The 13,904-nt window shown below is 32.4% G+C and overlaps 2 protein-coding genes across 5 annotated transcripts; both read left to right on the top strand.

Moving 5' to 3' along the window:
* The first annotated feature begins 4,988 nt into the window (after positions 1 to 4,988).
* LOC127092929 (uncharacterized) lies at positions 4,989 to 6,771 on the top strand. Of its 3 annotated transcripts, none has more exons than XM_051031825.1 (3): positions 4,989 to 5,203; positions 5,686 to 6,185; positions 6,617 to 6,771. In XM_051031825.1, the coding sequence occupies exons 1-2, from the start codon at positions 5,116 to 5,118 to the stop codon at positions 6,180 to 6,182; spliced, it is 585 nt and encodes a 194-aa protein (XP_050887782.1). In that variant the 5' UTR covers positions 4,989 to 5,115; the 3' UTR covers positions 6,183 to 6,185; positions 6,617 to 6,771. The 3 variants fall into 3 exon arrangements, with proteins under 3 accessions (XP_050887782.1, XP_050887781.1, XP_050887780.1); XM_051031824.1 differs by having other exon boundaries at positions 6,497 to 6,771; XM_051031823.1 differs by having other exon boundaries at positions 6,493 to 6,771.
* A 3,451-nt stretch (positions 6,772 to 10,222) lies between these two features.
* Positions 10,223 to 13,526, top strand: LOC127093124 (ATPase GET3B). 2 transcript variants are annotated; one of them, XM_051032025.1, is made up of 12 exons: positions 10,223 to 10,540; positions 10,960 to 11,171; positions 11,249 to 11,311; positions 11,459 to 11,572; positions 11,777 to 11,851; positions 11,957 to 12,025; positions 12,113 to 12,178; positions 12,303 to 12,377; positions 12,459 to 12,497; positions 12,678 to 12,812; positions 12,940 to 13,106; positions 13,328 to 13,526. In XM_051032025.1, exons 1-11 carry the CDS (start codon positions 10,363 to 10,365, stop codon positions 13,075 to 13,077), a joined length of 1,164 nt encoding a protein of 387 aa, XP_050887982.1. In that variant the 5' UTR covers positions 10,223 to 10,362; the 3' UTR covers positions 13,078 to 13,106; positions 13,328 to 13,526. The 2 variants fall into 2 exon arrangements, with proteins under 2 accessions (XP_050887982.1, XP_050887981.1); XM_051032024.1 differs by having other exon boundaries at positions 10,224 to 10,540; positions 12,459 to 12,557.
* Positions 13,527 to 13,904: the final 378 nt, after the last annotated feature.

The raw sequence follows: 13,904 nt of genomic DNA, 5'->3' as shown, positions 1-13,904 counted from the left end.
TCAGTGTACTATATGGTTGAGATGATGAATAATTTGGAGTTAAAGGTTGAAGGTGATTGGCCAAAGTTGTGGAAACGTGGGAAGTACGTGATTGATTAATTGCATACGTATAAACATTCTATACAACTAGTGTATGAATATTAATCTCATAAAAATATGAAAAATATATATTTTTTCGCCGATTAATTGATATAAAAATTTTAAGGTTAAATATATGTCATCTTTAATTAATGTAATGAGTTTTGATTTCACTCATATTATATTTTTTTTTTTGTGATTTTCCTCTTATCAAATTCAAATTCTTTCAATAAAAACTCTGGGATCACATATTTGCTCAGAATTTGAAAATATGTCATATGTGGCATTCGGCAACTTGCTGATTGTGTAAATTTTCACATGTTGCATCAATTTTTGATTTAGCCCACGTGAAATCTAGGACTCACAAATCCAATTCGCATTTTCATTATCTTCTTCTTCCATTCGCGTATACGTTCTTTTTCTTCTTCTCTCTGGAACGATTTGCTTAGAAGATAACATGGTTGGAAGCAATACAGTTGGAAGCAGCAGCACACCTTCAGTTGGATTTTCATCTTTATCCAGGTGTGGATGTGATCATGCAATGAAGATGTGGGTCGCCAACACTGTTCAAAATCGTAATAGGAAATTATGGAGATGTCATAATGTAGGGGTAAGAAAGTTAATAATGTTGCACATCATAAAATCCAGTATGTGATATTTGTGTGTAATTATTGTTTGTGTTTGTAGAATGAGAATAAATGTGACCTTTTTGTGGGAGATGATGAAATTGGACACTGTATGAATGAGAATACAAATATTCTAGCAAGTTGCAAAAACTATGAGATGAAATATGTGAAGTTAGAAATCACATCAAAGAAGTTAGAAAAAGTAAAAATGAAGATTTATGTTTGCAATATTGACAAGTTTATGTAATTTTCATCTTGTTGTAATTTGTTATAGCTTGATGTATTTTGAAGTTTATGCAGAAAATGCATTATTGTATTTTGAAGATTATGCAAATAGTGTAAAACGTCATTGTATTAATGAAATGTTTCATTTTGTTGTCATTCAATAATTGTGGTAAAAAGTAATGAGATTAATAGTTCATAAGATGATTATAAAATGGCACAAAAAGTGTGCATTAGTCATTACAAGATGACACACTTTGATTTATTCTTTGGAGATTCTTTTGTTATCATCTTTGTATTTTGAGATCCATCGCCTTCTTGTGTCAGGGTACCTCCTTCATCTTCTGTCAAATACATTGGTTGGTTAGGATTTGAACCAGGTCTTATGATTGGTTTTTGAAACCATTTCAGCTTAATTATCTCACTTGATCTCTTTCTCATTGCTTTGCCTTCTTGTTTGACTTTAGCTTTGCCTTTCTTTTTGGCACTGGTTGTCTTGATATCAGTTTCTGTTTGCATAACTGGATTTGTTGTGTTGATGTCGGTTTCAGTTTTTGTTCATGCTTTGCTGCCACTTTGGTTTATATTATCTGCATCAACCTTGACCTTTTTCTACAACAATCCAAATGACAGACAATATCAGATTCCTCTTTTGACAGAGAAACCAAACAACACGACTGAACAAACAAACAACATACCTTATTTTCAAGGCATTTGGATCTTATTTTTTGCTCTTGCATGACTGAACATTGTGTCCAAGCTTATCTTGTACACCTATAAGATACACCAGACAATCTTCTTCTAGCACCATCCTCACCATATTCCCTAATTCTTAGTTTTTTTGGTCTGCCAGGACCTTTTTTGTACAGAGGAGGTAGAAGCTCTTCACTTTGAACTTCATGCCACATTTCATATCCATTTATGGGACTCATAGCAAAACCATAACAAAAGACATATTTTTTCCTAGAATAACATTCATCAACAAACATTTCTGAATTCTGTTGCATATAAGCTAAAGCTACAACAACATGCCTACAAGGAATGCCAACCAAATCCCAGAAATTACATGTACAAGACATTTTGGCAATGTTAACTATGAATTATCGTGTGTTATAAGAATGAGTAACCTGAAAATTTTCATCCATAACCCAAGTTGACATCCAATGACCATTCATAGCCACCTCATTATCTAATATCTTCCTAGGAATTGGCATAACCTCGTGTGACTACTTATCAAGTTTGATGTTAGAAGTAGAGCACCTATTCATTAAGTATTTTCTAATCCACTCACACATGGTTAGTATAGGTTTATCCCTAGATGATAAATTTGTCTCATTAAAAGACTCAACAATATTGTTCATCAATATATCACATTTAGGGTAAAAACTAAATGCATGCTTACACCAACATTTTGGAGGTGCTCCCATTAGCCATGTCCAGAACTTGAGATCTACTTGCTTCAGTTCATTCATTTTTTGCATCCATCCTTGATAGTAAGTTGCCTTGGTAGCTCCCATCATGAGATCTCTTATTAATTATCCACCTCCAAAATTTTTCTTGATATTTGCATACAAGTGTCTTAGACACAACCTATGCTCTATTCTTTCAAACATTTCTACAAATACTGCTACCAAACCCTACATCAAATATGAAAATCATACACCTTTAAATACAACTAACAATAGATAATTTAAAATATAATGAGAAGTATGAAAATCACACACCTTTTATTGATTTGAAATAAAGACATATATATTGTCTTGTCACCCAACATCTTCCATTAACAAGTGTAGAAACCACCTCCAGCTGTCTTTTGTTTCAATTTCCACAACACCAAATACTAATGGAAAGTATTGGTCATTGGGATCCCTACCCACAACATTTAAAAGTTGACCACCATATTTTGTCTTTAAATGACATCCACCAACCTCAACAAATGGTCTGCATCCATTTATGAATCCTTTTTTACAACCATAAAAATAAAAGTAAAAAGATCCAAACCTTGGTTGAATTGATGAGTTTGGCCCGTCAACGTCGATCTTCATAGTATTTCCAACATTTACCCTTTGCAACTCAACATCATATCTCCATAAATTTGCATATTGCTTGTCTGCATCTCCTTCAATTATCTTCTTTGCTATCAGATTTTCCTTCCATGCCCTAGCCACAATAATTCCCACAGAGTAATTCTGTCTCATGTCTTGAATAATATCATAAATCCTAACTGTCTCATATGTTTGCATTTTCTTCACAACTGGCTTGGCCATCCACCTTGAGTTTGCAGATCTATTATCCAAAACCCTAGCACATGTGTGGTTGTCTATTATTGTATTTATAACATAAGCGTGCTTATGGCTCACTTTAGAGCATAGCATTAGAAAACCACATTTAGCCATGCATTCTATCCTTACCATGTAACTCTCATTTTTCACAAAAGTAATTTCCCTACCATTTAATACTGACCACTCACGAATTGCCTCTCTAAAGTCTCTAGAGAATTGAATTGCATACCCCACTTAAACTTAAAATTCTTCTTTAGTTGTTCTTTCCTAAACTTGTCAAACTTAGACCCATTATCATCATCAAAAACATCTGGATCAGATTTGTCTAGCTCATCACTAACATATTCATCATCTCCCTATTTCTTCTTTTTGGAACCAATTAACAATCCAGCAACTATGGTACCCTCATTAATGGGTAGAGAAACATCAATTCCATCAAATCCATCTACAATAGCAGTGGTTCTTTCATCCTCATTATCATTAAACCCTTCAAATCCCTCATCATTACATCCATCTAACTCTACCATCTCATTCACACATCTAAGACTCTTTACTGTGACTTCTATATCAGTGACATCATGCTCCACAAACATTTCCACATCTACTTGGGTCGCACAAGCGTATGCAGCAAAATCGTAAGCATCATCATTATTCATAATCTGGAAAAAGTTTTCATCTATGTCAAGAATTTTGATCCACATTTTGTACGTTCTTTCTATGTAACCTCACCCAGTCACCAACTTATGAACGTTAACCATTAACCACTTATCAATGAGTTGTCTAGACACTATGGTCAAAACATCACCCCTGTATATCGTATCACCATCATTCAACCATACAAATTCCTATCCATGGTGAAATACAACATTAAACACTTGCATGTTCTGAAATTACAGATAATAAAAACTTTCAGGATGGAGACCGTCCTTCGCTTCGCTCCACCGTGACGACACCATAGCTTCGTCTTCTCCGATTTCTATTTTGGGTGAAATAAATAATTGTGAGCCATAGATTTTCACGGGGGTAAATAAGAAACGGGTTAAATTGTAAGTTCTTTTTTCTTTTAAATAAAATACTAAATACATAGTCAGCAAGTTGCTCAATGCCACGTAAGACATATTTTCAGATTCTGAGCGAAAATATGACCCAAATTCTTTATTGAAGGAATCTGAATTTGATAAAGGGGAAATAAAAAAAAATCTTATAGGGATTGAAATCAAAACTCGCTAAATTAACGGGGGTTAACATATATTTAACCCATTTTTTATATGCATCACAACTATTTATAGAAGCTATTTTATAGTTGATTAAACTAAAATTCAAATATTAGTAAAAGTTTAACAACTATAGTGTAAAATGATTTTACACTTAATGTATACAGTATCATTTAAATTCTCATTATACATGATAAAAGAGAAATGGTAAAACTTTGTCTAACATACATTTTCTAAGACATTCTCCATGATTGCTTAAATATCACAGAGATTCCACAAAATTTATATAGACTCAAATGACTTGGTAAGACTAATGTAAATTTTAGACGTGTTAGAAAATATATGTTAGAGAATGTCTTCCTAGCATTTCCCATGATAAAAATAAGTGGAGCTCAAAGTTGAAATTTACAAAAATTGATCGGAGATTTTTATTTGGCACCCTATATTCCTATATTTCATTAAAGCTGTTTTAAGTTTATGGAGGTTCTATATTAGTTTATCACGTCTTAATCATGGTAAAATAAATATAGATTATATTTAATTACAATTTAAATTTTAGATGTGGGGTGCACTGGAATGGAATGCCAAGTGAGAACCATTCTTTAGCCCATGAACAGAAACATAACCGGCGGCACATGAAAGTATGAAAAGCCCAAATTCTTAAAAAAGTTGAGGAGCACAGAATAGCATAGTATGGCGGCGCTGGCGAGGATTTTGCGGTTGCAGACGCGATTCGTTCCAACACAATCATTCCAATATCATCGCCACCCCATCGTCCAAGGTATCAAATTCATTGTAACTAGCTATTCTTTTCTCGTTTTTCTCTTATTTCTCGAATTTGTCGTAATATCCACCGGAAATTGCTGAGCTTATCAAATAGGATGCTTTTTAGGGATTCCTGATTCATATTAGCTTTTCAATTGCGACTCTGATTGTTATGGTTTTCTTTCTCATAACTTCACAATCTTTTGGTGTATTAACCTGCGTTTGCGTCCATTATAGTGTGGGAGTAAATTATGGTTAGAACATAGGTCTTGGGTGAGATCCCTTATATATGAGGGGGCGGTTAGAGATTCCTTCGCCTTCCGGCGTGGTATGCGAGATTCCTATGCTTTCCGCCTTATCCATATAGTGACGATTATAATAACTTGAGCTTATGCGTTACAAATGGAGGACTTTGTACTAGGTCTCTCTTACTTCTCTCCTTACACTTCCAAGTACAAGTCTTTCTTATTAACATTTCACTGTTATGTTTATTGTTAGCTTCCTCTTGGCATTCTTCGATCGATACAATATTAAACAGATATGGATTTCTTAAAAGAGAGGTCTCGACACAGACAAATCCAAATAAACCCGTTTGTGAAGATGTAGGGAATAATGAAGCCGATGCCTTGAAATCTAGTGTGAACTCAGATAATGTCCCTACGTCCATGAGCATTACCGAGAACTCTTCCATAAAGTTTTCGGCTAATTCCAGTTTGAAAACATCCTCAAGGCACGATCTTGCTATGATTTTCACTTGCAAGGTCTGTGAAACGAGGTCCATTAAGACAGTTTGTCGCGAATCATATGAGAAGGGTGTAGTAGTAGCAAGATGCGGTGGATGTAATAATCTTCACTTGCTTGCGGATCACCTTGGATGGTTTGGCGAACCAGGAAGCATTGAGGATTTTCTGGCTACTCAGGGAGAAGAAGTTAGAAGAGGGTCAGTTGATACACTAAATCTTACATTGGAAGATATAGCTGGAAAACAATCTTGAAAGGTACAATTTTTGACCAAATTTATATAGGCTGCATTAGTGTAGCACTGAGATATTGGAAGGGTGATGGAATGTAACAATTGTTGGTGTTCATTAAACTCAGACTTTTATTAAGTTTTGTGATTATTCTGATATTAAGAAAATGTCTCATTCAATGTGATGTTATCTTTATTTATTTATGGTGGTGCATACTGAGATGTTTGTCACATTAAAAAATGTATAGAGGGGAAGGAATGCTATGTTGTGTATCATATCTGCATTGATATTATGGGATTTTTATGAATCATTATATAATATTTCTATTGTGTAGATAGTGTTTTGCACAAGGGAAAATGCAGTTCACTGATCAGATTATACAATCATGAAGGTCTAGTGTATTGAGCTTTCTATATAATATTCCCATCTCATAATCTAACCATAAGGAGTCAATGCAGCAGAGAAAGGTGAGAGAAGCCAGGAAAGACAAGAGGACGGTTGGAAATGAGATGTTGCGAAGTTCAAGGATAGTTTCGCAATTAAAATTTCACTTGTGTAGTGGGCATTCTTCATATTTTTTCTTGTTACAATTTTACATGTTGCATTTTGGGTCTCTTTATTTTATCTTTAGAAAAATAGATTTTTTATTTTAATTTTAAAAATGATTTTTATGAAAATATTTTTCAAAATATTAGAAGTTTTTTCTAATTTGTTTTTTATAAGTTGAAAGATTAATATTGATATCTTATAAGATAAATATACATTCAAAACTTAGTTAAAATTGTGATTTTTGTAAAAATATTTCAAAAATTATTTTTATGAAAAATTATTTAAAATAGCTTCAAAATTATATAGTGATTATATATTGAAAATCAGAAGATTAATGAAAAACTAAGCGAGATTATTGGTTTTAAATTGGTAAGAAATAAACACAAGAATGAGTTAGCCTGAAGAGGTGAATTTAAAAAAGTAATCTCGTATCGAAGCACTTTAGTTTCCACGATTGTCTTGCCTTCCACGTTTCTTTACTTACCAATTTCCATAATAGTTACTTTTGAGATCAACTAAGTAAGTGGAATAGGAGAGAAACACAAAAATAGTTGAAAATTTGAAAATGAATTAGATGTTGTTAGGTAGAATATGAGTGTTGAATGCTCTAGAAGGAGGTTAAATAAATATTTTTTGTCAAACTATTTTCTTCAAAATTAAAGTTTTACAAAAAAATGTGATAAGGAATCTTCATCAAAAATATGTTTGGATTGATTTCACGGTTCACTAAAAATATCAAAAACTACAATTAATTTGAATGATGAAGATGCTAAACAAGCAATGAATTTGAATCAATCAATTAAATTCAATTTACACAAGAGGTTTAAATTGAATATTATTACTTGATCGATCAATATAAATTACAAAGTCTATAGAATTATAATTATAAGAAAGAAGATTTGGATCATTGAATTTATTACAAAATTATATTTACACTAGGGTGATAAAACAGACCGTCTTTCCCGCCCCATCTTAAGCCCGCCAAAAAAGGGGATGGGGCGAACAAGTTAGTCGAGTGAAATTGGACGTAAAAATCTAGTTCGCTCCGTCAAAGTGGCGGGTTTGTCCGTCTACTTATTTATTTATTTTTCATTTTTAATAGATTGATAGACTTATTTTTTCATTTTAATTAGATTAATAGACTTATTTTTACATTTTAATTAGATTTTTCACTTATTTTTTATAATAATTTTTTATAAATTATATTTTAAACAAACTTTACTTTAAAACATATTGCATTTATCAACAAGTATTTTAAAATTATAGTCTAATTATTAACCTTCAATCAAGCAAAATAAATATTTTGAGTACTTGATAACTACCCGTCCTTCTCTTTTTTTGGCGGGCTTAAGACGAGGTCGGCTTGAAGCGGGGCGGGTTGAAGGGGTGGACAGACACAAAATTTCAACTCAATCCGCCATTTTTTAGCGGGTGTGCGGGTCGCGACCTGTTTTGTCACCCCTAGTTTACACATACTATTATAAGCTATTAAAAATCTAGCCACATGTGATTCTAGAAAAGCTATAAAATCTAAAATCATACAAATATACACAAGATTCAAAAGAGAAAAAGAAAGAGTAATTTTGCACCAAATTTATACTGATTCAGTGCATTCATCCTCATTAACTCTTAATATAGTCTCCAACGACGAACCATTGAAAATTCGCTGGGTCTTTCACTATTTTACAAATTAATATAAACATTCTTTTTATACAAACCGACAATCAAGACAACATTGAACACTTCTAGTAAAAACACTAAGCAAACACATGTATGAATCTAGATTTCATTTCTAGTGTAAACATCACATTAAAAATTGTCAAATCTTCAAGATCTTCACTCAATCTTGAGCCCGACACCTTCATAGAACTAAAGTTTACTCCAAAATTTAGTTTGCACTTGTCTTCACTCAATTTTGAGCCTTTGTTCTACTAAAGGAGTTTAGAAACTCCAAAACTTTGTTAGTTTCCACTCGACTCTAGCTAAATTTGCTTGGAGAAAAAATAATATTTTTCTTTGTTGTAAGTCAGTCCCTAAAATTCATAATCACGATCTAATTCTTCAATCTGATGCATAAAAAAAACTTCACAAAAACATTAGATTTCTTAATATACCTTCAACTACCACTCACACTCAATCTTAGAATTAGGTAACCCCAACATGAAAATTTTAGCTAAAGACAGAAGATGATTGGTTATCAAAAGAATTTCACACATTTCTAATCATAACTCACGAAATCAACACTCTATGAAATTCTTTTTTAAACTTGACTTGAGAGAGAGAATGTGTTTGTGAAAAAAAGAACACTCTTATTTTGTAAGGATTGTGAAAATTATGGATTCACACTTATGGAGAGAATGATAAAAATGATTTGTATATGTGTTAGAGATAAAACACAAAAAAGTTGAAAAATTAAGCAATTGATTCAAGTCAGATCCTTAAAATTATGATTTGAATTAGATGAAAGGATAACTTGAATCAAGATGATAAAATATGAAAATAGTTTATTTGACTCATTTGAATTATGTGATTCGAGTCAAACAATTACATGTTTCGAATCACACAATCAAAAGTGATTTTCAAAAGAATTCGTTTAGTCATGATTCAAATTAACCTTATAATTCCGCTTTGTAATGTGGGAATTGTCTCAACTTATAAACATATATTAAAATCATAACAATTTTTAATGTGAGATTCTCAATACTAATAGATTTAGGTATGAATATATGGGTGATAACAAATGCTGAGACTCTTTAATAGAATGTGATATTATCTTAATATTGTGATTGATCTTAATTCAATCTTAGAAAATCGATTTGTATGGTAAAGATTGTTTCATTTATATATATTAAGACTATTCATTTTTATGTGACACTCTTTAACAATTTTGATTGGCACATATGTAAGGTTGCATTTAGCATATATTCAAAGTCAGAGTTTAAAATGAGGATTTGAAAATTTCCATATACCCTCCTAATAGAATCCTGTCACTAAAAGAAAATTATTCTGTTTAATTACATTTTTGATCATTTATTTAAACTTATTCATAGAGCTAGTTCATTTATTTTAAATTCAAATATTTTGTGTATGTCTATTTTCATATTTTTGCATTTAAATTTATTTATATTTATTTATTTGTAGACAAAATGCTCATAACATCTAAGAGATCAAACATACAACTGTGAGAATCAGAGTTTGAATTTTAATTTTTAACATTCAATCTAATAATTTCGAATATTTATCTAGAGATAAAATTTATTGACGGCGTCTTTATTCTTTTTTATAGTCAAATAATTTAGTGATTAAAATTTATTTTTTTAAGATAAAAATGTAAATATTGCAGATGTGTATTTATAAATCCATTTTTTTTTTCATTTTCATAATGTTACACTATTATACTACTTTTTTTACATAATTAGATTGTATTAATTTTAAATACATTTAAGCGAATCTTAAGTTTTGGTCTATTTTGTAACTCTATCTTATATTTGCATTTCTTTTTTCTTTTTTGCCGTGGCCGTATTTGAGTCCAAGAAATCAGTTTAATAACCAAAAACCTGGTTACCGTGTTCGAAAAGAGAGTAAACGAAAACCAAATAGCCATAACAAAAACAAAGAAAGAAGAGATTAAACAAGAACCGAATTGAAGAAGAAAATGGCGTGCCACTCAGCTTCTGCTATTTCATCATCTTCTCTTCGCATAACAAATTCAATGCCCACAAAACCTCTTCTCTCTTTCCCTCCCACCTCATCTCGCCTCCTTCCTTTCCACAAATCCTTCACCTTTCTTTCCTTGCGCTCTTCCACTAAACCACCCACCAAGTCTTTTCAAGGTTCACTCTTTTTTTCTTATCTTTCATTTCTTTATATTGCTCCAATTTTTTACTTCCCGATTTTAATTCTTCTAGTTTAGGAGTGTGGGAATTGAAGTGTTTGATTGTAAAAGTAAAGACTTGTTGGAAATTTGTATAGAATGGGGGGTAATCAGATAAGTAAAGAGGGGTTATGTTATGTTAATGGGTATGCTTATTGTCATTTTATACATTACTAACTAGTTTAATTTCAACCATGATTTTTTTGTTTAATTGAAGTAATTTAATGTAGTTGGTGCCGATGCTGTGTCAATACCAGACACAGACACGCCTTCGATCTGAAGTGTCCGAAAGTGCTTTGCTTTAGTAATTTCGGCTATTTTTGTACCTTTTGAGAATTTGACAACAAATTTTAATGTTTTGCCTTGTTTTGTTGTCAGTGAGATCAGTGGCTACCCCTACGGAATCATTAGCGGGGTTTGATGACATGGTTGCTGGGACTGAGAGGAAGTATTACCTGCTAGGTGGAAAAGGAGGGGTAGGGAAGACAAGTTGTGCTGCTTCACTTGCTGTTAAATTTGCAAATAGTGGACACCCTACTCTCGTAGTTTCCACCGATCCAGCACATTCTTTGAGTGATTCTTTTGCTCAGGTTGGTTACATGCTTTCTAGCTTTGATGTTGCTTCACTGTTACTGCTTCAAGTTCTGATTGTATGCGTGCTCGGTAGGATTTGGCAGGGGGAGCATTGATACAAGTCGATGGACCTGATTATCCACTTTTTGCTCTTGAAGTAAGCTGGAGTTTCTGTAAAATTGATCAATGTTATACTTAAATACTATGATTGTTATTTTTGTAAACTATATGTGAACCATTTAATGTTACACTTGTAGTTGCTTATGTGTTTTCTTACTTTTGTAGTTCCTTGCTTGCTTTACAGATAAACCCTGATAAGGCTAGGGAAGATTTCCGAGATGCATCTAAACAAAATGGTGGAAGTACTGGAGTCAAAGATTTCATGGATGGCATGGGTCTTGGAATGATGGCAGACCAGGTAAAAGCTTATTTACGTATAAAATGCTTTTAGAATACATTAATGTGTTTATAACCTGTAGCACACGTTAAGCTATTTAAATTTTAAGAAATCTCGTGAAACAAGATTAACATTATAACTAGGAAATACTGGAATATAACTCGTTTTGCTTCATTATAAGCTTCCTTCTTTAAGACGTGTTGTTTCATTCTTTGGTTGCAAAAGTTAGGAGAGCTAAAACTGGGAGAATTACTGGATACACCTCCTCCTGGACTGGATGAAGCTATTGCGATTTCCAAGGCATGTATTTTTTTATGCTCTCTGGTGATATGTTTATTCGCTAATCTAATTATTCGTGCAATAAATCCTTTTTCCCTCTACTAATAATTAAAATGTTCTTGCCAGGTTATGCAATTTCTTGAATCACCCGAATATAACATGTTCACCCGCATTGTATTTGATACGGCACCTACAGTGAGCAAAATGCTAATAGTTATATATTTCATATCTGTTTTGTTTTTTGGAAATTATCTCATGGTGTTTACACATTTTCCTGAACAGGGTCATACATTACGTTTATTGTCATTGCCTGATTTCTTGGATGCATCCATCGGGAAAATTCTAAAGGTTTGACTGCTAATTTTGTATTCGTTATATATAAAATTTCTAGCCACTCGGTCAGTCTTGAAATGCTAGTTCACCTACGAGTATGTCTTTATCAAATTGTGTTAATGCCATTATGCTGCTGCAGCTAAAGCAAAAGATATCTTCTGCTACCTCTGCAATTAAATCCGTGTTTGGGCAAGAAAATACTCGCGAAGATGCTGTAAGATTCATATTGTCGGGTTACTGTTCCATTTAATTTCATCATAACATGCTTACCATTTTCCATATCTTGATGATACAGGCTGATAAACTGGAGAAGCTTAGGGAGAGGATGATAAAAGTGCGCGAGCTTTTCCGTGACACTGATTCAACAGAATTTGTTATTGTTACAATCCCCACAGTATGACCTAGAAATGTGTTGCACAACTGAATAATGATTGAATAACTGAATGATAGATAACTTAATTATATAGTTCTTAAACCTCATAGTAATTACTTAAATCTGTCTTTAATCCTAAAGGTGATGGCAGTTAGTGAGTCATCTAGATTGAGTGCCTCCTTGAAGAAGGAAAGTGTTCCTGTGAAGAGACTCATTGTCAATCAGATTCTTCCACCATCCGCATCTGATTGCAAGTTTTGTGCCATGAAAAGAAAGGTACTTTAACTGTTTAATATAATAATATCCTATTTTTCTGCGGGTTTTAAGCTGAATGATAATTCAATTAATAAAACAATGTAACTAAAAATGAAGGGTTAAATCTTACTGCAAACAAACTTTTCAGGATCAAACGCGTGCTCTTGATATGATTCAGAGTGATCCAGAACTCTCGACGTTATCCATGATCCAAGCACCGCTTGTTGATGTTGAGATAAGAGGTGTTCCTGCCCTCAAATTTCTGGGTGACATCATCTGGAAATGAAATCAGACAGTAATTCAAGTAATGATTAGGTAATATGCTGTTTTAACTGTGTTGATAGCACTATTTAAATATACTTTATTAAGTTCACTTAGTACTATTTAAATTTGAAGTCATTTTATGATTATTTACAGCCAAAGTATACATAGAATCATATCCTATCTCATTTAGATGTTGCCAAAATTAGAAAATTTTCTTTTCTTTACCATTTTATTATAGATTAAATTTAGTACTAATTTACTGAAGTTGGCAGTTTTGGGAAGAACCCATAACTTGGGCACATGACATGACATCAAGGCTTTATCATAGTTATACAGTGAAGTAGTAGATGCTGGAGGAACCAGAAACTTTTTTTAATTTTTTTTATATATACAGTTCAAAATGAAAAGAAACTAGTTATTGTATATTGACTGATTCACTAGCATGCATTCAAAACTATTTTTTAACTCTTATTCCTACGTTTGGGTCTTTTCTTGCTTATGTTTTTAGTGTATATCTGTGTTATACTTCTTTGAAGCTGAATTGATACAACACCACCATCCATTTAGTATGCCATGGCAGATCACATGTTAAAAAAATATAATATGATATCAAATGTATCGTTGATTGTGGATGCTTCTCTTTCTACTATTCATAATAGATCTTTTTCTGCTATTCATAATAGAGTAGGAATAAGAGTTTGTATCAGAGTGAACATATTACTTTGTAGGCGATAAAAGCCGAAAGTATCACTCTATTGGCTTACTTTCGGCTCTTAATTAGGTGCATGAGCTCAATATAGGCCCACTTGATTTTGAATTAGATTATAAAAAAGAATTTTTTAAAGCACA

The sequence above is a fragment of the Lathyrus oleraceus genome, chromosome 6 (assembly GCF_024323335.1).
Source record: "Lathyrus oleraceus cultivar Zhongwan6 chromosome 6, CAAS_Psat_ZW6_1.0, whole genome shotgun sequence".
NCBI classification, from domain to species: Eukaryota; Viridiplantae; Streptophyta; class Magnoliopsida; order Fabales; family Fabaceae; genus Lathyrus; species Lathyrus oleraceus.
This window is presented reverse-complemented; position numbering and strand designations above follow the sequence as displayed.